Source organism: Triticum aestivum, chromosome 1D, assembly GCF_018294505.1.
Source record: "Triticum aestivum cultivar Chinese Spring chromosome 1D, IWGSC CS RefSeq v2.1, whole genome shotgun sequence".
Taxonomy (NCBI): domain Eukaryota; kingdom Viridiplantae; phylum Streptophyta; class Magnoliopsida; order Poales; family Poaceae; genus Triticum; species Triticum aestivum.
In genome coordinates, this window is record NC_057796.1 from 103,279,726 (window position 1) to 103,305,788 (window position 26,063).

General features: G+C 44.5%; 1 protein-coding gene across 1 annotated transcript; it reads left to right on the top strand.

Annotated features, from left to right (window-relative positions):
- Positions 1–4,147: 4,147 nt before the first annotated feature.
- LOC123180578 (dnaJ protein ERDJ3B) lies at positions 4,148–9,067 on the top strand. Its single transcript, XM_044592654.1, has 10 exons — positions 4,148–4,459; positions 4,670–4,818; positions 4,921–5,050; positions 6,127–6,247; positions 6,468–6,584; positions 6,698–6,784; positions 7,299–7,358; positions 7,451–7,528; positions 8,108–8,179; positions 8,588–9,067. Exons 1-10 carry the CDS (start codon positions 4,380–4,382, stop codon positions 8,744–8,746), a joined length of 1,053 nt encoding a protein of 350 aa, XP_044448589.1. The 5' UTR covers positions 4,148–4,379; the 3' UTR covers positions 8,747–9,067.
- The last annotated feature ends 16,996 nt before the right edge of the window (positions 9,068–26,063 follow it).

Sequence of the window (26,063 nt, forward strand, 5' to 3'; positions counted from 1 at the left end):
CCGAAGAGAGACACCTTGGAGGGGGAAGATGTGGCAATGGCCACGGTTGCCGTTTCCATTCCTTCACCACTTGTGTCTTCATCATCATCATCGGAGGCGTACTCTTCATGTGCCACCAAGCCCTTTGGAGGTATCTTCTTGTGAAGTTGTTCTTGTTTGGGAACGACTTGTCTATTTCTTTGCGAATGAGTTTGCCACCATTGTCTTCCCTCTTCTCATAAGGGCACTCAGCCACAAAGTGACTCACATTGCCGCAATTGTAGCAAGTCCTCATATGTTGCTTGTTCTTTGAGCCACTTGAGTTGTTCTTGGTGAAGTTGGGCCTTGAGTTCCTCCTGTTGCCCCAAAATTGCCTTGAGACAAGAGCCATGTGCTCATGGTAAGCATATTTGGTGTCCTCGGGGAAACTCTCCTCTTCTTCCTCCTCTTCTTCTTCCGGAATGGCCTTGGCCTTCAAGGCAAGAGTGGGTGAGCTTTTCTTTGACCGGACACAAGCAAGTCTTGTTCATGATGCTCATGGCAATAAATTCATCCAACACTTCACTTGAGATTAAGGTGTGGAAATCCGGCCTTTGACGAATCACAGAGGACATGGCCTTGTTGAATGGCATGATGGTCTTGAGAAACTTGCGCTTGATCCAGTTGTCATCTGTGTCCTTGCTCCCATGGTCCTGGAGAGCAAACACAAGAGTTGTCACCCTCTGGTAGAGATCACGTGGATCCTCATCTTCTAGCATCACGAATTCATCGGCCTCATCAAGGATCACTTCAAAGTTGGACTGTTGGATGCTTGAGCTCCCCTTGTATAAAGGTATGATGTGTTTCCAACAATCCTTTGCACGAGTGAAGGGACGCAAGTGAGACAGATCTTTGGGAGGAATCGCATCTTGAAGGATGAACACGGCGGAGTGATTGTATTGATTGTCCACTTCTTCTCTTGGGGTGAGATTGTTTGGATCATGCAGCTAGAAGCCTTGCTCAATGATTCTCCAAAGGTTTATTCAGTTGTGATTCAAATGAGACTTGATGCGAAAAACCCAATTACTAAAATCACCCTTAACAAGCTTAGGAGGAGGACCAAGATGGTTAATGCGCGATGTAGGGACCGGTCCTCCATAGACCGGGGGAGGGGGAACCGAGGAAAAGGTTCCCGTCCCATTCATGTTGTGAGGGGAAGAAGTTTGAGTACCTTTAGCCGCTTCCTTGACGGAATTGTCCTCCGACTCCGATGCGGTGCGATTAACCACAAGCAGAGGATCGGGAGTGGCTTTCAACCCCTCAAGCAATTATTTAAGCATGGACTTGACTTCAGTCGTCATAGACGTCTTAAGTGAAGCCATGGCTTCATTTAAGTCGTCTCATGTGATCAAAGTCAACTCCACGGCCTCGGGCACTTCCTCCTTGGTGTCAACCATACTCTTCGGGTGGTGAAACCCTTAACAAAGAGACGAGGCTCTAATACCAATTGAAAGGATCGATATGGTTGACTAGAGGGGGGTGAATAGGCAACTACCAATTTCTAGCTTTTCTTAACAAATTAGGTTTAACACCAAGTAGGTTATCTAGATGTGCAACTAGGTGAGCAACCTATATGATGCTAACAATAACAACAACAACAACAACAACAAGCAAGATATACAACACAAGTAAAGCTAGTACAAAGTAAAGGTAAGAAATAACCACAAGTGGAGCCGGTGGAGACGAGGATGTGTTACCGAAGTTCCTTCCCTTTGAGGGGAAGTACGTCTCTGTTGGAGCGGAGTGGAGGCACAATGCTCCCCAAGAAGCCACTAGGGCCACCGTATTCTCCTCACGCCCTCACAAAATGCGAGATGCCGTGATTCCACTAGTGGTGCCCTTGAAGGCCGCGACCGAACCTTTACAAACAAGGTTCGAGCAATCTCCGCAACTTAATTGGAGGCTCCCAACAACACCACGAAGCTTCACCACAATGGAATGTGGCTCTAAGGTGACCTCAACCGTCTAGGGTGCTCAAACACCCAAGAGTAACAAGATCCGCAAGGATTAGTGGGGGAATCAAATTTCTCTTGGTGGAAGTGTAGATCGGGGCCTTCTCAACCAATCCCTGGAAAATCAACAAGTTTGATTGGCTAGGGAGAGAGACCGGGCGAAAATGAGCTTTTGGAGCAACAATGGAGTTAGGGTAAGAATAGGTGATCTTCTTGGGGAAGAAGACCCCCTTTATATAGTGGGGGAAGAGATCCAACCGTTATCCCCGTGCACAGCCCGCAATGCGCGGTACTACCTCTCAAGGGAGTGGTACTACCGTTGGCTGCACCAGCACTGCCGCTTGCCCCAGTGGTATAATCGCTGGAGACAGTGCACATAGGGAAGAGATGGAGGGAGGAAACCCACGAGAGGCAGTGGCAGTGGTGGTAGCCGCGGTACTACCGCCCTACTACCGCTGCTCGATTGGGTCTATTTGGGGTCAGCAGTAGTATGCCAGTGGGACCACCGCTGAACCCGACACGAGAAATGCAAGCCCCAAATCGAGGCGGTAGTAGAGCGGTACTGGAGCGGTATTACCGCCTGTCGCTACAGGCGGTACTACCACTGCCGACCGTGGTACTACCGCTGGCTTCATCCGAGCCACTCCCAACACAACGGAGGGCACTCCAAAGAGACATGAAAGAACTAGGGGTGCAAAGGAGATGTGTACGTGATGATTCCACCCAAAGCCTTTCTGATACGGACCACTCTTGATAGTACGGTATATCCTACGACTCAAGTCCACCAATAATGAAACGAAGGAAAAACACCATCTTCTTTTTAAGCCCTGAGGGGTAGAAATCGTCTCATGCCATAGGAAGGAATATATGCAATGCTCAATGCACACGATTAGTCCGCAAAAGCATTGTCATCAATCACCAGAACTACTGAGAGAGAAATATGCCCTAACATCTAGCTTGGCCAATTCACTCGAGACTGCCAACGCTGAAAGTGGCACAACCTTCCAAGTGGATGAAGTTAGTGAAAGAAGCGGTGGAGTTAGAAAGGGTTCTTGTATTGTACCAGCGAACCGAGTGCTGGGGTCGAGGGTGGAACAAGTGGGAGAACGAGAGGGTGAAGTGCAGTGGGGCAGCTAGCCAAATGGCAGAGGAGTGGGAGGACATCATGAACAAGAAGCATGTGGCAAGTGCCAAACTCAATGAACTCGGAAAGGAAAAGAAAGAGGAGATGTTTAAAGAGTTCACAGAGATTTAAGCAAAGAAGTTGGACATTGAGGAGGAGAAGCTTGCAGTTCGGACGAATTGCGAGAAGTCGTGTGATTTCATGTATGTCAAGGCCGATGACTTGGATGCCGCTGCGGCGGTGTGGGTTCACCAAATGTGTAGCGACATCATCGCACACTATGCTAATGGTGGCATGTAATAATTCTTTCGGTTGCTTTTGTTTGAATTGTTGGGTTCAGATTGTGAATTTTGTTTGAATTGTTTGACATGTATCATTGAATTGCTTTTGAATGTTTAATATCGAAGACATTTGATTTAACCAAAAAAGAAAGAAAAGGAAGGGCGGACAAATAGGAATTTTGGATGATAGGATTAGGTGATCGACGCCCGCCCAATTGTCAACGGATAAATGGGGGCCTTGTTCGGTTGCGTGTGAATCCGAGTGGATTGAAGGGGTTTGAAAGGGATTTAAACCTCTTCTAAGTCAAAATACAAACCAATCCTTGCCAATCCCCTCCAATCCTTTTGGGGGGAGGATTAGCCGAACAAGCCCTAAATGGGGGGCGTTTGTTTGGATGCTAGCCTCGAAATGCACTAAACCAGGTTGGGGATCTGAATGTTTCTCGCATGAAAATGTCTTAGAATCAACAATAATTATCATATTTGAATATATTTTCACATCAGATATACTTGTTATTGTAAATATTTATTCAGATTTGTTATGTTGATAAGAAAGTTAATATGCAGAGTCAATAAAGATAGAATGAGGACATCACGTGAGTAGCAGGATTGCTACGTTCATCACAGGCAGACCGTTTACCAGTATCGCCAAGTCAACCTGACCCGGTGCACCGGGCGATTCCTTTAATGCGGTCGTTTTATCCACGTGGAGCCACCCCATTCGCGGGAGCCCCGCACATCTGGGCTCCAATTGGTCCACGTCACCCGCCTCCACGTCTCCCCGAAAAGGAGCTCCAGATCCCTTCCCCTTCTAGCTGTAGAAGCTCTTAACCCGCGAGGCGCGAGGGCCAGCCAGGGAGGACGACGGTGACGACGACGACGACGAAGACGAGGCCGGCAGTACCGCAGGGGCATACGCGTGGATTCGCGAGCCGCGGGAACCCCGACCCTGACTCCTAGCCGGTGGGTTGAGGGGGAGGTCGAGCGGGACGCGGCGAGGTGGGGATGGCGGCGCCGCGGAGGAGCGGTGCGCGGCTCGCGGCCTTCCTCGCGCTGCTGCTGCATCTCGCGGCGGTGATCGAGGGGTAATGCTCGGAACAGTTGTTGATTCTCGCGTGGTTTCTTCTAGATCTTATTATTTTGCCCTCCCGATCCTACTCGTACCGAATTTACGAGTGATTCCCCCCTGACGAAACGGATTTAGGATCTATGCGTTCGAGTTCAGTCTGCTCCAAATATTGGGTTGGCATTTGGGCTCCGCTAAAATTCGTGTTGTTTTTGTTGGTGTGGATCAGGAAGAGCTTCTACGACGTGCTGCAAGTCCCCAAGGGCGCGTCGGAGGATCAGATCAAGAGGTCGTATCGCAAGCTCGCGCTCAAGTACCACCCCGACAAGAACCCCGATAATGAGGAGGCCACCAAGCGATTCGCCGAGATCAATAATGGTACTAACCTGTATTAGGAGTAAAAGGAGCGAAATTCCACTCGCTGAGCTTGAATAATTCGACTTCAGGGAATCTATGTTTGAATGTGTTGCTATCATGCAGCGTACGAGGTCTTGACGGATCAGGAGAAGAGGAAGATCTATGACCGGTATGGCGAGGAGGGGCTGAAGCAGTTCCAAGGCGGGAGAGGAGGCGGTGGCGGTGGGATGAACATGCAGGACATCTTCAGCAGGTGAGGACAAAAATGTTGCCTGGTATCTGTCATTTTAGTAGCCTGAATCTCAGTATGCCATGTACACAGTGTGTGTGACCTATTTTGAGCTATTACGGTTTTACTATTGTGTAATAATTTGCTATCTATGCAAGTTTAGAGATGTCAAAATACATAAGAAAAAACTTTCGACTTAGAAGGTAGAAACAATCTGTAACTAGGCTATATGTGTACATGCTTGCTAGTGAAATATCAACTAAACATGTTCCGGTCACCTTAGATTGCTGTACATATCAAGATAGATATTACACCACATGGATCTTTTGTTTACAGATATAGGGAACTGTCAAAAAATTTAGTTGTTCATCAATCGCTAGGGAATAAGGTAATTCATATGACCGTGTTGAGTACATGAAGATCGGCATGCACTGAAGTAGTGAAATGACACCTCCTGTTTGAGTTGAAATATTCCCTGAGCTGCCCATTCAAGTATTGTTACATCACAAAGCACGTGGTTCCCATTCTGTAGGGTCTGGCAGTGCGAACCATAGATATATCAAACATTTCTAATACTTTTATTGAGTGTTCAAAAATGCATATGGTTCCCATTCTGTATGGTCTGGCAGTGTCAACTATAGATATATCAAACAATTCTAATACTTGTTGATATATCAAACATTTATAATACTTGTATTGAGTGTTGACAAATACACCAATTTCGTGTTTGTCGTTTATCCAAGAGATCATGGGTAATAATTTTAGAAAGTTCAGGATATATTAGTGGAGTTATTTTCTTTTTCAGCACATGAGCTCGTGCTGTTAAAACCAATTGTCCTAAGGATCAACAACAGTGTAACTATAACCAACTAAAACTTCATATGTGTGCATGCATCACTTGTGAAGTCATGGCATACACAAATGAGGAGGGCTTTTTGTGCCGAAGCACATAATTGAAGAAAAAACTGTGGATGTATTTCTCTGATGTTGCCATTTTCCAAAGCTGTTAAAATAATTCAGTAGTAACTTGGATGGAAACAATGCAATACTAATCATCCAGTTTTAGTGATCATTTGCTCTTCTTTCGCAAACTTTTCCAGCTTTTTTGGAGGAGGAGGTGGTGGTATGGAAGAGGAGGAAGAACAGATCATAAAAGGTGATGATGTGATTGTTGAACTGGATGCTTCACTAGAGGACCTGTACATGGGTGGTTCATTAAAGGTAACCAATTTGTGTGGCTGGTGAACTGGAAATATATTGCTGAGTTAGGTATTCCAATTGACACATAGATACTAGACAAATGTTGCACCTAGTTAGTAGATAACCTGATTGTTATATTTGGTAGCATGACGTGAGTTTTCACGAAGTAGGCTGCCTGCAGTATGAATGCTTAATTGTGAGTAGCACAGAGTTTACTTTGCTATTTTTGTGGACATGATAGGTTTGGAGAGAAAAAAACATCATAAAACCAGCACCAGGAAAGAGACGATGCAACTGCAGGAATGAAGTTTACCACCGTCAAATTGGTCCTGGAATGTATCAACAAATGACCGAGCAGGTATTTTCCTAATTTACATGCGGCTGATGTGATTTAACATACTGAAAACTACACGTTCCATGCACTTCTTTCGTGATCAAATTAAGTTTTCTTCTTAATCATCTCATCTTCAGGTCTGCGACCAGTGTCCAAATGTGAAGTATGTACGAGAAGGTGATTTTTTAACTGTTGATATTGAGAAGGGTATGCAAGATGGACAGGTATGAAGTAGATGCCATATTTTATGTCCAGTACTTAACCTTGGGTCAATTGAAAATATATCTGCTGTAACTGATCACTTAGTTGCATATGGTTGCTCAAGACTTGAGAACGTGATTTTTTAGGCAAACTTGCTGGTTTATTTCTTGCAAGTAACACTATAGAATTAGCAAAGAAGAAATCTCCACTACAATGTGTATGTATTGATTAATCCTCATGAATAGCTACTTAAAGGGTCATCATCAGAATATTATTTGTCTATTTTGGAAATGTTGTGCCTGAACCATTTGTTTGAACCGAATATTTGTACATTTGCCACTTTCGAGACTGTGATTACATCTGATTTCCTGCACAAGGTTGCTATGACAATGGTAATAAGTTATCACATGGTCAAGGGACGATTAGATAGAATTTCTTAAGTTGACAAGTTGTTTATCATGATGCAATGGATCCATTGTGATATGCTCCACCTTTCTGCTTAGATGTTTGACTTAGCAGTGTCATTTGATATTTCAGGAGGTTTCATTTTTCGAGGAAGGAGAGCCTAAGATTGATGGAGAACCTGGAGACTTGAAGGTTTGTTTTTCCTCCTTTCCTTGGTTGGTTGCAATTAGCGTGGGAAATATTGTGTGACTAATTTCATCCTGAAAAAATGATTTCATGAGCAGTTCAGGATTAGGACAGCACCACACGACCGCTTCAGAAGAGAAGGCAACGACCTGCATGCAACAGTTACAATCTCCCTGGTACTGCCTGTCTGCCCTCTCTCTTGTGCCCATTGCAATTACTCCCTCCGTCCCATAATATAAGAGCGCTTATATTATACATTTAAAGTAGTTAGCGCGGAGAAAATTAGTGCAGCTTGTACCTTGGTTGGAAAGTATCTTAATTGGTATGTATGTAAGAACCAAAGAAGTTATGTGGCTGGACGAGTTTGATGCTATCACATCTCTGTAAATTGGGCACTCATTACTCCAGTTATAACCTCCTTGCTACACCCTACATCAAACAGTGAACTCTCCAACTGATTATTGCACATTCCCATTCCAAAAGTGATCACTCTAACATTTAGGTTCCATTTGGGACATAGGGTCTCTGCTGAAAATTCACAATAAACTCTAGACCAACTTGGGGTAAATGTCCTATTTTCTTCCTGTGTTCAGTATGGACCGTGCTGTTATTTAGTTACTTCTAGATTACTTCCTATGTGCATTTGTCATCCTCTGAATCCTACTTCCCTTAATCCACCAAATTTCTCTTGTTTCCAATATGGTGTACTGGAGTCTGTTCGTATCTGATGTTTTGATTACCTTTTGCTGCTACAGCTCCAAGCTCTGGTTGGATTCGAGAAGAACCTCAAGCATCTTGACAACCATCTGGTCCAAATCGGCTCCCAGGTAAGTCACCAAATCCTGAACAGTAAGGGCCTCTTTGATTCATAGGATTTTGAAAATGTAAGAATAGGAAAAGTATAGGATTGGGGTGGCATGTCAACTTGAATCCTATAGGATTAGCAAGGAGTGTTTGATGTTACATGGAAAACAAAGGAAATGTAAAAAGAGGTTGGAGTGGATGTTAGGTTTCCCATGAAATGTAGTACAAAAGATTCCATAGGAAAAATTCCTATGGGATCCAATCCTATGAATCAAAGGGCCAACATAGGAAAAATTCCTAAGGATTTCAATCCTCTAGAAATCCTATAGAATTCCTTTGAATCAAAGGAGCCCTAAATGATTCTTTTTGCATCCTGTAGGCCACTAGGCTCATCTGCATCTAATCTACTCTGCTCCATCACAAATTGTTAGGGTGTCACTAAGCCGAAGGAGGTAAGGAAATTCAAAGGAGAGGGCATGCCATTGCACCAAAGCAACAAGAAAGGCGATCTGTATGTGACGTTCGAGGTGTTGTTCCCGAAAACCCTGACGGACGACCAGAAGGCCAAGCTGAAGGAGGTTCTTGCATAAGAACTGCCCATTTGTCACTTTGTGCTGCAGCTAGTTGTTTGAGGCCTACCTCAAGGAAATTTTCCAAGTAGCTTGCATGGGAAGAAGCACCAATGGTGTTGCCTTTCTGGTGGGTGTATGTGATTTTCCGTTGGTGATATTAGCAGCTCATTTTTTCAGCTCCTTTTCCGTTTCGATGCTCTTTAACAGATCTGTAGTATTAGAAAGTCAAAATGAACTTGCACCAGAATATTTGTACTCCTGGAATACAGTGTCTATAGAATTGTAGCTTATACTCACCAACTTATTTGCTGATTTTACAACTCACTTGGCGGGCTTTAATGTGTACTGAGACTAGCCACAACGGGTATGGGTAGTAACATAGAGTAGTAACATGCTCATGTTACTACTTTATGTTACTACCTCTATAGTGGGGAGTAACATATGTGTGGTAACATGCAATACTTTATTTATTATGCTATAGACTCATCTTGCCTTGATATGTGTGATGTTACTCATACTAGTAGTAACTAGCTATGTTACTACATGCCTCTCTTTCTTCATTTATTGCTTGCCACATCATCTATTTTATCTTGATATGTGTAATGTTACTACCTATATTATTCTCATTGTAGGTAGTCTGATTAGTGCACTAAATGATGTGCTTATCCTTAAGAGCCGCACTGAACGATGGGTGCGGAGTCTCTGGTCATTGCAGGACGAAAATCCTGCAAGATACATTGCTGCGGCATTTTCTGCTGTCTTTCAACGAACAGATGTTTAAAAAAGTAATAATAAAATACTCCCTCCAAAAAGCTTGTCTCTCAAATGGATGTATCTAGCATCGGACAAACTTGGGATAAGTTTTTCGAACGGAGGAGTAGCATACACAACAACGAAAAAAACACATTTGCAACATTAAAAAACGACCCCTTTGCAGCACAAGTCCCATGTGTTTGCAACAAGCATCATATGCAGACAGAGCATTGAAAGCGGTTACACAACATTAAGAAACCCAAATTTGCTAACCTCTTACGAAAACATTGGTGGTGTCCCCTCGTCCCACCATCTTCTTGAACTCTTGGCGCATGAATTTCCATTTTGAGCTCCAACTCGAGTCCATGGCGGAACTCCATTCATGAAGAGATCAAGGAAGAGAGCTTGATGAATGGGAAGACATTCTGGTCGTGGTAGGGGCGCCTTAAGAGGAAGCGGTCGGTGGGGGGCTTAGGGCAACTCCAACACACAGACGCATTTCGTTCGTTTTTGCCTGTTTGGATCCGCGTGGGCAGAAATGTTGGCCCAACGTGCGAACACAAACCCATTTTATGTCTGTGTGGACGCAAATCCGGGCCAAGCCAACAGACGCGTTGCATGTCCTCTTGGTGTCTGCCCCCACCCACTCATTAGCCACCCAACCATCCCAAAATGTTTGCTCGTGTGTGTTGGGGGGGGGGACCTCGCCCACTCTTCTTCCCCCTCTGTCCCTAGACGCCCGACACCAAGCCCTAGCTGCCGCCGCCCACCATGCCATTTTGGATGTGGACACACCACGACCATAAGGCCGGACTTCACCTTGACGTCGCGGGATGTTGCGGTGCCGACGCGTGACCACCTGTCCACCGGTGCCAGCACTAGTGGGAGCATGGAGTCCCCGTGCCCTGCATGACGTCAACCTGCCGCACGGGTGGCATCTGAACCCGGATAAGGTCGCAGTGCCAGCGGTGCCAACCACAGGTCGCGTGCGGGAGGCAGAGATCTGCCGCTATCATGCTCAGCTCCCGTCCGACCTTCGCCACAACCAGCGTTTGCGGTGGACTTGCCGCACTGGGACACATGATTCACCGACGAGCACGACCAGCGCCGCCGGTTGTGCTTCGAGGGTGTGCCCGTTGCACCGCGTGCTCGCTCCGCCACTCAAGTCGATGGAGGAGGAGGATGTGGAGGCCGAAGAGGCCTACAAGAGGGTCATCGAGGAGGCCGAAGAGGCCTACATGAGGGCCATCGAAGCCTTCGAGCTCGTGGATCTCGCCAGGTGGCTTAGCCTGTCTCAGGCGCTGGACGAATTGGCTGGATGCAGGTCGCCCCGCCCACGCACGAGCCCAAGCAGACGTTTTTTTAGGGTTAGCCCGAGCAGACGTTGTGGCGACCGCTGGGGCAATCGTGGTCATGGACGACCACGGTGCCCTGCTCGCCGGAGTGGGTGTCGGACCCGGCCATGTGGGTTGGTGCGGACACGTGATCACCGGAGCAGCAACAACTGGAAGAGGAGCAACAGGCTAGCAGTAGCCGGAGAAGCTGTAGCAGTCGACACACCACTGGAGGCGCCCGCTGCACCACTGCATGCGCCGATGTGGGCGGTAGTATTGTAGCCGTATCCATGGGCGCTGCTTGTCTTTATCAACCTCACCTGGGAGGATACCGGGGACGGCGACGATGACCCGTAGATCTAGGCTATCTAGGATTTATTTATGTTTTAAATTAATATTTTTATGTTTAATTAAATGGATGAGCGGAATTTTGGCGGCCTATTTTCCCAGTTTCGGTCAAAATCTGAAATGTATCGATGCCGTTGGGCACCTATGGGTCGACGGACAAAGCCGGACTTTGGTGTCCCTTTGATCGACCCAAACGGACAAGAAATAAATACATTGCGCGGACCATGTATCGCTTCCCTCTATTTTTAAGGGAAAAGATTCCCATCACCCGGGCGATTACAGCGCACCTTCCGCTGCCTCAGACGAATGCCACATGTCGCATGTGGGGTGAGGTCATCACTGATACGTCCATTTTGCATCATGTTTTCCTACTGTTATTTATAATGTTTTTATGCATAATAATGCTTTTTGGAGTAATTCTAATTTCTTTTCTCTCATAATATGCAAGGTACACTCAAAGAGGAAGAATTCCGGCAGTTGGAAATCTGGACCTGGAAAAGCTACGTCAGGCCACCTATTCTGCACAACTCCAAACAAGCTAAAACTTTACGGAGATTTTTTAATGGAATATTTGAATATATTGGAGCAAATAAGTACCAGAGGGGGCCCACCAGGTGGGCACAACCCACCTGGGCACGCCAGGGAGCCCAGGCGCGCCCTGGTGGGTTGTGCTCACCCAGGCCCACCTCCGGTGCCCATCTTCTGGTATATAAGTCATTTCGACCTTGAAAAATAATAAGGAGAGGACTTTCGGGATGGAGCGCCGCCGTCTCGAGGCAGAACTTGGGCAGAAGCACTTTTGCCCTCCGGCGGAGCGATTCCGCCGGGGGAACTTCCCCCCCGGAGGGGGAAAACATCGTCATCATCATCACCAATAACTCTCCCATCTTGGGGAGGGCAATCTCCGTCAACATCTTCAACAACACCATCTCATCTCAAACCCTAGTCCGTCTCTTGCGTTCAATCTTTGTACTGGAACTACATATTGGTGCTTGTGGGTGACTAGTAGTGTTGATTACTTGTAGTTGATTACTATATGGTTTATTTGGTGGAAGATTATATGTTCAGATCCAATATGCTATTTAATACCCCTCTGATCTTGAGCATGATTATCATTTGTGAGTAGTTACTTTTGTTCTTGAGGTCACGGGAGAAATCATGTTGCAAGTAATCATGTGAACTTGATATGTGTTCGATATTTTGATAGTATGTATGTTGTGATTCCCTTAGTGGTGTCATGTGAATGTCGACTACATGACACTTCACCATATTTGGGCCTAAGGGAATGCATTGTGGAGTAGTTATTAGATGATGGGTTGCGAGAGTGACAGAAGTTTAAACCCTAGTTTATGCGCTATCCCGTAAGAGACCGATTGGATCCAAAAGTTTAATGTTATGGTTAGAATTCATTCTTAATACTTTTCTCGTAGTTGCGGATGCTTGCGAGGGGGTTAATCATAAGTAGGAGGTTTGTTCAAGTAAGAATAACACCTAAGCACCAGTCCACCCACATATCAAATTATCAAAGTAGCGAACACGAATCGAATCCACATGGTGAAAGTGACTAGATGAAATTCCCGTGCACCCTCAAGAACGCTTTGCTTACTATAAGAGACTGTTTTGGCTTGTCCTTTGCCTCAAAAGGATTGGGCTATCTTGCTGCACTTTTGTTACTACTATCGTTACTTGCTTGTTAAAAATTATCCTGCTATCAAACTACTTTGTTACTTACAATTTCAGCACTTGCAGACATTACCTTGCTGAAAACCACTTGTCATTTCCTTCTGCTCCTTGTTGGGTTCGACACTCTTACTTATCGAAAAGAGCTACAATTGATCCCCTATACTTGTGGGTCATCAAGGCTATTTTCTGGCGCCGTTGCCGGGGAGTGAAGCGCCTTTGGTAAGTGGAATTTGGTAAGGAAACATTTATATAGTGTGCTGAAATTTATTGTCACTTGTTACTATGGAAAATCCTTTGAGGAGTTTGTTCGGGGTACCGGAACCATAATTAGCTACCCCTCAACCTACTACACCTACTGAAAATATTGAACATGAAATTCCTTCGGGTATGACTACTGCAGGATGCTGCTAACGCGACACTACGATCAGAGACCCTTCGAGAAATTGTATGTGATGCAATAATCGCAAACGGTGCTGTATGAAAACCGTCAGAAATGTATAAAACGTTTGCGATGGTGGAGCCATCAAACACGGTTCATATTTTAGTTGCGTGTGCGATGTAGGACATACGGTTCAGTTCAATTAACCGTCTGCGATGAGGAGGAACAAAAGAAATGGGCAGCCAGATGAAGGCGTGTGCGATATACAACATACGATTCACTCAGATGAACTATTTGTGATTAGGCAACACAAAAGAAACGGTTAGCCAGATCAAAGGTGTGTGCGATATACGGCATGCGGTTCACTTGGATGAACTGTTTGCGTTGAGACATGAGAACAAAAACCGTTCAACTTAACAAGATGTGTGTGATACGCGGCAAACAGGTCTGTAATCAGAAATGTGTGTGAAGACCGATAATAACACAGGCGGTTGCTGCTAATAAGACGTGTGTGTTGTGCGATGGGATTGCATACAGAACAACAACACACACACACACACACACACACACACATATATATATACACACACACTTATAAGAACATGCATTCGTATTTTATTAGTTAAATCCTACTTATAAACCAGGACGGGGGTATAGGAGGTAATTAAATCGCAAACTTTTTTTTGTATTAACCGTATGTGTACGTGTCCTTTCGTCCTCCTCTCGCACGTCTTGTCACCCCACTACCGCAGACGGCTTACAACGCAAGCTTGTGCAGCGCGCGGGGGCATTCTTTTGGCCAAACGGTGGCGCCAATTAATCGCCGGTAAGCCCGTTCCCGCGCAACCTCGCAGGTTCCCGCGCAAGCTTCCCGCCCGACTCGGTGAAATCCCTCAAAATCCCAATGCTTACCGGCCTGCTATAAAAACCGTCATGGCCGGCGAGTCTTGCGTCACATTTTCCCCTCCCTCCCTGTAGCTTATCTCGTCTACTTCTCCCACAATCGCCAATGGCACCGGTCCGTCGTCGTCGCTTAGCCACTCCGCCGTCATCAGAGGACAGCTCCAGCTGGGAGGCTACACCGCGGTGGCGGCGCAGTCCCTGGCGTTGTGTAGTGCGCGTGGCGTCCCTGTTGGGTGTGCGCGGAACACCCACCACACGCTCCGCCGCTGCTGCCCGTCGGCAGCTGTTGCCGGCCGCCATTGCCGCCACACCACCGTCGAAAGCCAGGGCCATCTCCCGCTCCGCCGCCGCGGCCCGAAGGCGGGAGGTGGCCGTCGTGGCCTCCACCCACTGCCGGCCACCGTGGCCATCACCAGCTCCGCCACCGCGGCCCGAAGGCGGGAGGTGGTGGTCATGGTCGCCACCCCATCGTCGGCCGCCGTGGCCGCCAGCCCACCGTCGACCGCCGGGATCATCACCCGCTCCGCCACCACCGCCCGAAGGAGGGAGGCGGAGGTGGAGGCCTGCACGTGCGTTAGTGACCTTGCGCGCTACATCGAGTTCCTGCGGGAGGAGGAGGAGCGCCTCGTCGAGCACGCAAAGAGCCTTACCGCAGCCGTGGCCACAGCACACGCCGACGCAGAGGCGAGGAATCAGGAGATCTACGAGCAGTCCGGCCGCTTCGAGAAGGATCGTCTGGAGCGGCAGTGGGCGTTCGAGCTGGCGAGCGTCGCTGAACGTGCAAAAGCAGCAGGCACCGTATTGCATTTCTCCGGCTCGTCGGTAGGCTCCTCCTCCTCCGCTGCCTCTCACTGAGCGCGCTCGGCAGAGGAGAGGCTGCCGGAAGTAGCACAAAGCCCCTCCGTGGTAGTAGTAGTATTTAGGAGCTATTTTGTTCAGTTCATCTGACTATAGATGTGTGGTTGAACTGTACAACATACTTAAAATTAGCTAGTATATATATAGTTGAACTAGCTATTTCAGTACGTGGTTGACAACAATTGGGGAAAAGTTTGGTCGGCTCAGCTGTCGAGTTGAACTGTTTGTATAAATTAAGAACGACTACTTAATCTATGAATGAAATCTATGCTTAATTACTGAATTTTAGTTGCAAAAATTAGATATAGTGATTTCTAGCTGCATATTTTGACAAATCGCAGTGTTACAAGGATTGACAAATGGCAACGTTACTAGATCAACAAATGTAAATCTTTCCAGTTTGATAAATGGCAACATACCCAATATGACAGATGCAAATCTTACCAAATTGTTTGTACGTGGTTGCACACGGGTCATCCAAAACAATCGTTTGCGTTGAAGGGATGCACAAATCCTGCGCTGCTCTCACTTTGCATACGGGTGTTCTATCTAAAACGTTTGCGATCAAGAGCTGCACAAATCCTGCTCGGCACATTTTCCCTTGGCTTCCTGGGGAAGCTGTCGGTTTGCATACGGGTGTTCTAACTAAAACGTTTGCGATGAGTGTTTTATATTTAAAAACCGAATTAAACTGCGGCTTGGGCGCCATTAATGGAGAGGATGCGAGCAAGGCGGGCGGCCATGGAAGTCAAAGGGCTCGCTTCCCGGTGAGCCTGCGCGGCGTACAGCTCGCACGCTTCCCGTTGAGCCTCCGCATTGGAGTACAGCTCGCACGCCTTCCGTTTAGTCAAGCACTCAAGCACCTGTCCGCACGGCACCTCCTAGCCATTAAAAGAGTGAGGTGTGGCGTCACGTGAATGGTTAACAGAACGCACACAATTTAAATTATACAAAACGTTTGAGATGTTACAGTGGCAGCTATTTGTTTCAAAATGCCTTTGTTGGCTGTTATTCGAGTGCGCCTTCTCTCAAAATGGACACGAAAAATACCACAGCATGTCGGGTGCCATTCCATTATAGCATGCCAAGTTTCATGAATTTCAGACAAGTTTTGGATTTACTAGAATTTAAAAACAAAGTATCTCAACGTTTTGCCGGCAATCAACAGTGCCCTGGTGTTTGAAATTCATGCACATTTCTTGCATGGGACCTAAGCATGCCCCGAAGGACACAGATTTGATTTTTTAACCAATTTATATGCACTGGAGCTTGTGCATCTAGTTCAAATTTGAATTATGCACATGAAATGCCAAGAAAACCCAGTTACGAACCCCGAAAAATTCCAAAAGTAAACACAACACTCCTGTTGTTCTATGTTGACACTAGAAATTTTTTGAAAGCAATAAGAGGCAACGGATATCGTTTCGTCCCCAAAGGTGGCAGGTTCCCTACCGAAACCATCACGCTTGTTGTGAGAAGCTAAGGTTTGTGAGAAGCTTATACCCAAACCTGCCCCAAATGGGACAAAATTTTTACCACGGCATGTTGATGCTGCTCCATGATAGCATGCCAAGTTTCATGAATTTCAGACGAGTTTTGGATTTACTAGAATTTAAAAGCCCTGTATCTCAATGTTTGCGGCCGAGTGACGGTGGCAGGGTGTTTAAAATTCATTCCCATTTCTTGCATGGGACCTAAACATGGAATCAAGGACACATATTTGATTTTTCAACCAGTTTATATGCAATGGAGAATGTGCATGTAGTTCAAATTTGAATTATGCGCATAAAATGCCTGGAAAACCCAGTTAATGTATAAAAATGTCCAAACGAACCCGAAAAATTCCAAAAGTAAACACAACACTCCTGTTGTTCTATGTTGACACTCGAATTTTTTTGAAAGCAATAAGAGGCAACGGACATCGTTTCGTCCCCAAAGTTGGCACGTTCCCTACCGAAACCATCATGCTTGTTGTGAGAAGCTCTGGTTTGTGAGAAGCTTATACCCAAACCTGCCCCAAATGGGACAAAATTTTTACCACGGCATGTTGATGCCGCTCCATGATAGCATGCCAAGTTTCATGAATTTCAGACGAGTTTTGGATTTACTAGAATTTAAAAACCAGGTATCGCAATGTTTGCGGACGAGTGATGGTGGCAAAGTGTTTGAAATTCATTCCCATTTCTTGCATGGGACCTAAGCATGCAACTGAGGACACATATTTGATTTTTCAACCAGTTTATATGCACTGGAGAATGTGCATGTAGTTCAAATTTGAATTATGCGCATAAAATGCCTGGGAAACCCAGTTAATGTATAAAAATGTCCAAACGAACCGCGAAAAATTCCAAAATTTAACACAACACTCCTGTTGTTCTATGTTGACACTCGAATTTTTTTGAAAGCAATCAGAGGCAATGGATATCGTTTCGTCCCCAAAGGTGGCACATTCCCTACCGAAACCATCACGCTTGTTGTGAGAAGCTCTGATTTGTGAGAAGCTTATACCCAAACCTGCCCCAAATGGGACAAAATTTTACCACGCATGTTGATGCCGCTCCATGATAGCATGCCAAGTTTCATGAATTTCAGACGAGTTTTGGATTTACTAGAATTTAAAAGACATGTATCTCAATGTTTGCGGCCTAGTGACGGTGGCAGGGTGTTTGAAATTCATTCCCATTTCTTGCATGGGACCTAAGCATGCACCGAAGGACACATATTTGATTTTTCAACCAATTTATATGCACTTGAGCATGTGCATGTAGTTCAAATTTGAATTATGCACATAAATGCATTGAAAATTCACTTAATGCATAAAAATGTCCAAACGAACCCCGAAAAATCACAAAAAATAACACAACACTCCTGTTGTTCTATGTTGACACGAGAAATTTTTTGGAAGCAATAAGAGGCAACAGATATCGTTTCGTCCCCAAAGGTGGGGCGTTCCCTACCGAAACCATCATGCTTGTTGTGAGAAGCTCCGGTTTGTGAGAAGCTTATACCCAAACCTGCCCCAAATGGGACAAAATTTTTACCACGGCATGTTGATGCCGCTCCATGATAGCATGCCAAGTTTCATGAATTTCAGACGAGTTTTGGATTTACTAGAATTTAAAAACCAAGTATCTCAATGTTTGCGGCCGAGTGACGGTGGCTGGGTGTTTGACATTCATTCCCATTTCTTGCATGGGACCTAAGCATGGAACCAAGGACACAGATTTAATTTTTCAACCAGTTTATATGCACTGAAGCATGTGCATGTAGTTCAAATTTGAATTATGCACCTGAAATGCCTACAAAACCAAGTTAATGTATAAAAACGTCCAAACGAACCCTGAATAATTCCATTTTTTTGACGACACACATATAGTTGCATGTTCACTCTAGATAAAAGGTCTAGCAATTCAAACACCGTCCATTGCCACTGTGACCCCATTATGTAATTAAAATCAAGATGAAAAATCAAGTAGATCGCACATAGTTTATTATCAACAACCATGTGAGATGCAGCACAAAATATCCTGGAGCACCGTCGGTGTATAGTACGCCTATGGCTTACGCGATAAGGTGCGTCGGCTATAGTCCACAGCCGGCGTCTCAAGCACACTAGCTCACTCCCCAAATATCATTTCACTGTTCAATCGTCGCCGGTGAAAGATGGGGACGTGGACCGCGTTGTGAGGGCAACTTCGGTGGCCCACTTCGGCGAGAGCGCGGCCGCAGCCGCCAGGCATGTGCTAACAAGCTTTGTGAGGGCGACCGCAATCTGCGTTCGGGCGGCCAAGGCAGCCCAAACGACCGCTGTTGCTTCTCAGGCGGCGGCAACAACATTTGCCTCGGGGATAGCAACTGGCGAGAGCGGCACAACAGCTGTCCGTTCCACAGCGGTGGCCTTAGCCCTGATGGAGGCCGCTCGCCACCATGTCGAGGCCGTCCACGCCCAGTTCGTGGCGCTCACCGCACAAATCGAAGGAAGCTTCTCCGACAACGGTCGGCAACCCATGGTCGAAGAGGTGGCAATCACCGAGAGAGTTCGAGCAGCCATCCGTTCCTGCACGGCATACCTTGCGACGATGGAGCCCGCCAAAGGCCAGATCGCGTCCGCCCATGCCCAGCTCGTGGCGGCCTATTCCAAAGATATGGCGGACGCGGATGGCGAGATGCTTGCCGAGTATGGTGCGATGGATGCCATGGAGCCCCTTCCCCAGGAGACCGTCGGGCGCGAGCTGGACATGGAGGTGGCGACGGAGATCGACGAGCACCAGCAGTAGTAGTACTCTTTGTTTTGTTTAATTAAGAGCGCCGGTCTTTAATTTGTTAGAGTGATGTTTAGGTCAGCTAGCTCTATTTAATTGCCGAACTTGCTCGATTAAGAAGTGTGGGTGTGCTGTAGTCTCCTTTGTGTACCCAAATTATGCAATGACGTGGATGACCACTGTAACCATGGAAATTCGAACCAAAACTTTTGACGTTCAAACTCATCACACACGGGTTAAGCTATCTGAATCGTTTGTGATGTCCATATATCATACACAGTTCTGAATAAGGGACCGTGTCTGATGACACTTTGCGCGCCAGTTTTTTGGCTGAAGCGATTCCAAATTTTCGGCTTCCACGGAAATATCTACCTCCCTGCCCCCCTTACCAAAAGCCACATTTCCCCCTCTTTCCGCCTTCCTTTCCAAGTTGAAACCTTTACTCCTTGCTTGCAGCGCCGCCTCCTCATTGGCGACCCTCCTTCACGCTGCTCGGCCTCGTCTATCCAGGCAGGTAATCCACACCCGACCCCCATCCTCCTCCTCCTTCCACATCCCACATGCCCCGACCGCCGGCGCGAGCGCGACACCTTCCACCCAAATCACCGACCCCTCCACCAAATAAGCGCCGACCTAAGCCATGGTGCACGTAGTATAGCCAGGGTCTCAAGGAGCATTTGGCAGCGGAGAAGCAAATCGCGGCCGCACGCGCGGATGAGGTCGCGATGGCTGCCATTCGTGCCGACCCCCAGATCTTGGAGGAGCACCTCGCCGTCGAGGCCACCATTGACGCCTCGCGCGCCGACGCCACGACGCGGTTGGCTGCTTTAAACGCCAGTTCATGGCGTTTTCTCGAGGCCATCGTTTGCTAGCTACTGCCTTTCCTTAACAAATTCTAGTGAATTGTGCTATCTACTTTTACCATGCAATCTTCTGCTATAGTGTATATGTTCTATATGTCGTGCAATGTGGTGTTCAGTTAACTGCTTGGTTCAATTCTGCAAATGTGATGTTCAACTCTTCAGGGTGAAATATTTCCAAGTTGTTAAGCATGCTTGGTTTGGTTAACTGTCTGATCTTCTATTACGAGTATGTTATATTGTGCAATGTGGTGCTCAGTTAACGTTTGGTTCATTTGTTGTGGTGTTTAGTTAACTGCTTGGTTCAATTCTGCAATGCGATGTTCAATTGTTGTGGCTGAATTCTGTTATTGTATACCATGTGAGAAATAAATCGAATTTGGTTGTACTAAATACATGAGAAACAAATAAAATTGCTATATTTCCAAGTTGTTAAGCATGCTTGGTTTGGTTAACTGTCTGATCTTCTATTAGGAGTATGTTATATTGTGCAATGTGGTGCTCAGTTAATGTTTGGTTCATTTGTTGTGGTGTTTAGCTAACTGCTTGGTTCAATTCTACACTGCGATGTCCAATTGTCGTGGGTAGAATTTTGTATTGTTGTGCATGTGAGGAATAAATCGAATTTGGCTGCACTTAATACATGAGAAACATATACAAGTGCTATATTTCCTAGTTCTTAATCATGCTTGGTTTGGATAAATGGGTTTTCCATGTGGCTTGAATTAATCTGATGAATCTGCAATGTGCTTATTTTTCATCAACATATTTTACTGATAGCATGCGAACCCTTACTTAACCTGATGACTAACTACCTTATATGTGTTGCAGGGAAACAATGGGAAGCACTGAGGTTTACAATCGAGGTTAGCACGTGCATGGTCCGTTGTCTAATAGCACATTATTGTGCAATTGCAGGAACCATTCTAATATTTAGGTTTTTAACAATTTGGTCTTGCACATGTAGGTCCTGCTGTCAGAGGTTTTGACCCACTGTTCGACCCTTTTTGCATATGGGGAAATGAGTTGTCCATGAATATCAGTCAAGTCAAGAAACTCAGAAAGATTGTTAGGATAAAGAAATTAGCGATAAAAAACAACAAGATCTTTGTCTGCACAATGAAGAAGACATCAGTTCACTACATGATGGTACTAACTATTATACCTTGCCTTTTTTATTCCTTTGCCCCATTTCCAATATAGAGAAGATATTTATGCACATCCTTTTTTTCAGGCCTTTCCAAAGCAGTTCACTGATGATTACCTCTCAAACCACCTGTATGGTCAGGAGGCGAGGAAGTTATTCATACAACACCCACGGTTCAATATTGAAGTGTTCCTGAAGAGGACGAAGGATGGACGGTCAATCATCCACAGGCACTGGCCTGAAGTTACAAAGACCTTCAACATCAATGAAGGCTCAATATTCGCCTTCTGCTTCAGCAGTTTTCCAGATGAGATACATCTGTCGATGTACCGTCTAATGCTAATTTCAAAAGGTTATAGATGTTGCATGTGAAACTTGGTCCTGGTGTAGTTGTGTAATGGGCTAGCTGAGTGCTGAAGCTATATGATGTTGTACTCTGATGTATTTCAATTATGAAAATGAAATATATTGTGTGCTTAATATGAAATGTCAATTAGATTAATAAATGGATTATGAATAATCAGATAATTAGCCTGCTAATTGGGTTTTCCTATTGCAAACGGTTGTTGAGAAAACACCGTGGGCGATAACCTCAGGCAACGCACACAGTTTCTAGGAATAAACTGTGTTGGATCAATGAAGAATCACACACGACTTTCTCATGAAAACTGTTTGCGTTAGGCCACTTTGCGCAAACGTTTACCACATAAAAACCGTGTGTGATGGACAGCCTTTGCCACACAGTTTCTTCTACGGGCCGTGTGTGATACATTCAATGACGCAAACAATTTAATGGGAAAAATTGTGTGCGATGTACCTGTGAACGAAAACGTTTTCCTTGGAGCGAGTGTGTGGGATGTACATACGAACGGAAACGTTTAGCAGGGACTGACTGTGTGTGATGTACTTGCGGCCGGAAACAATTTCGCCGTATAATTGTATTTTTTTAAATCTATTGTACGTATTTCCATATTTGAGCGCTCACCGATCGCACACGACCTTATTTTGCCGAGCGTGTGTGCCAGGAGGGCATATCCCCGACGGTTTCTGGGTCGTGTGGGAAGGACCCTCCTATCGCCCACACTCACTTGGCGACGGGTCCAAAGGCCGTCGCGGAAAGGGGTTAAAAACCGTTTGTTTAGGAGCTCGTTGTACTAGTGTATGATAGAACAACTGCTAGCTAATCCTTATGTAGGAGATGGAACCGAACATCCTGATATGCACCTGATATATGTGGAACAAATTTGTGGATTGTTTAAGTTTGCAGGTTTACCCGGAGATGAAGTTATGAAAAAGGTTTTCCCTTTATCTTTGAAGGGAAAAACATTGGCATGGTATAGGCTATGCGATGATATTGGATCTTGGAATTGGAATCGATTGAAATTGGGGTTTCACCAAAAAAATTATCCTATGCATCTAGTTCATCGTGATTGGAATTATATATATAATTTTTGGCCTCGTAAAGGAGAAAGTATCGCTCTAGCTTGGGGGAGGCTTAAGTCAATGTTATATTCATGCCCCAATCATGAGCTCTCAAGAGAAATTATTATCCAGAATTTTTATGCTCGGCTTTCTCATAATGATCGATCCATGCTTGATACTTCTTGTGCTGGTTCTTTTATGATGAAGACTATTGAATTCCGGTGGGATCTTTTGAAAAGAATTAAACGCAACTCTGAAGACTGGGAACTCGACGAAGGTAAAGAGTCAAGTATTAAGCTTAGGTATGATTGTGTTAAATCTTTTATGAATACCGATGCTTTTCAAAAGTTTAGCACTAAATATGGACTTGACTCTGAGATAGTAGCCTCCTTTTGTGAATCATTTGCTACTCATGTTGATCTCCCTAAAGAGAAGTGGTTTAAATATCACCCACCTATTAAAGAAGAAATTAAAGAACCAACACTAGCTAAAGAGCAAACTATACTTTATAATGTTGATCGAGTTGTTCCTACTGCTTATATTGAGAAACGACCTTTCCCTGTTAGGATAAAGGAACATGCTAAAGTTTCAACTGTGGTTAACAAAAGTTATATTAGAACACCTAAACCTGATGAAAAAATCAAAGTAGAACCTAGTGTTGCTATGGTTAAGGATCTCCTGGAAGAAAATATAGATGGGCATGTTATTTACTTCTGTAATGAAGCTACTAGAATTGTCAAACCCGATAAAACAGATAATCATAGAACCGTTGTTGGCATGCCCATTGTCTCAGTTAAAATAGGAGATCACTATTATCATGGTTTATGCGACATAGGTACTAGCGTAAGTGCTATTCCTTACACCTTATATCAAGAAATTATGAATAACATAGCACCCGCAGAGATAGAAGACATAGATGTTACTATTAGACTTGCTAATAGAGATACTATTTCACCAATTGGGACTGTTAGAGATGTTGAAGTCTTGTGTGGGAAAATAAAATACCCTACTGATTTTCTTGTTCTTGGTTCCCCACAAGATGACTTCTGTCCCATTATCTTTGGTAGACTTTCTTGAACACCGTTAATGCTAGAATAGGTTGTAAGAAACAAACTGCCGGTGTCAGTTTTGGTGATGAGTCTCATGAGTTTAATTTTTCCAAGTTTAGTAGAAAGCTTCATGAAAAGAATTGCCTAGTAAGGATGAAATAACTGGTCTTGCTTCTATTGCTGTGCCTCCTACTGATCCTTTAGAACAATATTTGCTAGACCATGAAAATGATTTACATATGCATGAAAGAAATGAAATAGATAAGATTTTCTTTGAACAACGTCCTTTGCTTAAACACAATTTCCCTATTGAAACTCTACGAGGTCCTCCTCCACCTAAAGATGATCCTATGTTTGAATTAAAACAATTGCCAGACACTTTGAAATATGCTTATCTTGATGAAAAGAAGATACATCTTGTTATTATTAGTGCTAACCTTTCAGAACATGAAGAAGAAAGATTATTGAAAGTTCTAAGGAAGCACCGAGCTGCTATTGGATATACTCTTGATGATTTAAAGGGCATTAGTCCCACTCTATGTTAGCACAAGATTAATATGGAACCTGATGCTAAACCCATCGTTGATCATCAACGTCGGTGAAATCCGAAGATGAAAGAAGTGGTAAGAACGGAGATATTAAAACTTATGGAAGCAGGTATAATTTATCCTATAGCTGATAGTAGACGGGTAAGTCATGTTCATTGTGTTCCTAAGAAAGGAGGTATTACTATTGTTCCTAATGATAAGAATGAACTTATTCCACAAAGAATTGTTACAGGCTATAGAATGGTAATTGATTTTAGAAAATTAAACAAAGCAACTAGAAAAGATCATTACCCTCTGCCTTTTACTGATCAAATGCTAGAAAGATTATCTAAGCACACCCACTTTTGCTTCCTTGATGGATATTCTGGTTTTTTTCACAAATACATGTTTCTCAACCCGATCAAGAAAAAACCACTTTCACTTGTCCCGTTGGAACTTATGCTTATAGACGTATGCCTTTTGGTTTATGCAATGCACCTGCTACCTTTCAAAGATGTATGACTGCTATATTCTCTGACTTTTGTGAAAAGATTGTTGAGGTTTTCATGGATGGCTTCTCTGTTTATGGGAAGTCTTTTGATTATTATTTAAGCAATCTTGGTCGAGTTTTGTAGAAATGCGAGCAAACAAATCTTGTCTTGAATTGGGAGAAGTGCCACTTTATGGTTAATGAAGGTATTGTTTTGGGCCATAAAATTTCTGAAATAGGTATTGAAGTGGTCAAAGCTAAGGTTGATGCAATTGAGAAAATGCCATGTCCTAAAGATATCAAAGGTATTCATAGTTTCCTAGGTCATGCTGGTTTCTATAGGAGATTCATCAAAGACTTTTCTAAAATTTCTAGGCCTCTTACAAATCTTTTGCAAAAGGGTGTTCCTTTTGTTTTTTATGTTGATTGTTTAGAAGCATTCGAAACACTCAAGAAAGCCTTAATTTCTGCACCTATTGTTCAACCACCTGATTGGAACTCGCCTTTTGAAATTATGTGTGATGCTAGTGATTATGCTATTGGTGCTATTCTAGGGCAAAGAGTTGATAAGAAACTGAATGTTATTCATTATGCTAGTAAAACTCTAGACAATGCACAACGAAATTATGCTACTAGAAAAAGAATTCCTAGCAGTGGTGTTTGCTTGTGATAAATTTAGATCTTACATTGTTGATTCAAAAGTAATTGTTCACACCAATCATGCTGCTATTAAATATCTTATGGAAAAGAAAGATGCTAAACCTAGACTTATTCGATGGGTTCTCTTGTTACAAGAATTTGATTTACATATTACTGATAGGAAAGGAGCTGAGAACCCCGTAGCTGATAACTTTTCTAGGCTTGAAAATGTGCTTGATGACCCACTACCTATTGATGATAGTTTTCCTGATGAGCAGTTAGCTGCAATAAATGTTTCTAATAACAGTCCTTGGTATGCTGATTATGCTAATTACATTGTTGCTAAATATTTACCACCTAGCTTTGCTTACCAACAAAAGAAAAAATTCTTTTATGATTTAAGACATTACTTTTGGGATGACCCACATCTTTATAAAGAAGGAGTAGATTGTATTATTAGACATTGTGTACCTGAGCATGAACAGGGACAAATCCTACGGAAATGTCCCTCCAAAGCTTATGGAGGGCATCATGCTGGAGACAGAACTGCTCATAAGGTATTGCAGTCCGAATTTTATTGGCCTACTCTCTTCAAGGATGCCAGTAAGTTCGTCTTCTCATGTGATGAATGCCAAAGAATAGGTAATATCGGTAAGCGTCAAGAAATGCCTATGAATTATT

Coding starts and splice junctions, on each gene's coding strand:
- LOC123180578 (XM_044592654.1), top strand. CDS start 4,380: ATGGCGGCGCCGCGGAGGAGCGGTGCGCGGCTCGCGGCCTTCCTCGCG. Junction 7,359..7,450: donor GAGAACCTGGAGACTTGAAG/GTTTGTTTTTCC, acceptor TTTCATGAGCAG/TTCAGGATTAGGACAGCACC. Junction 8,180..8,587: donor TGGTCCAAATCGGCTCCCAG/GTAAGTCACCAA, acceptor ACAAATTGTTAG/GGTGTCACTAAGCCGAAGGA.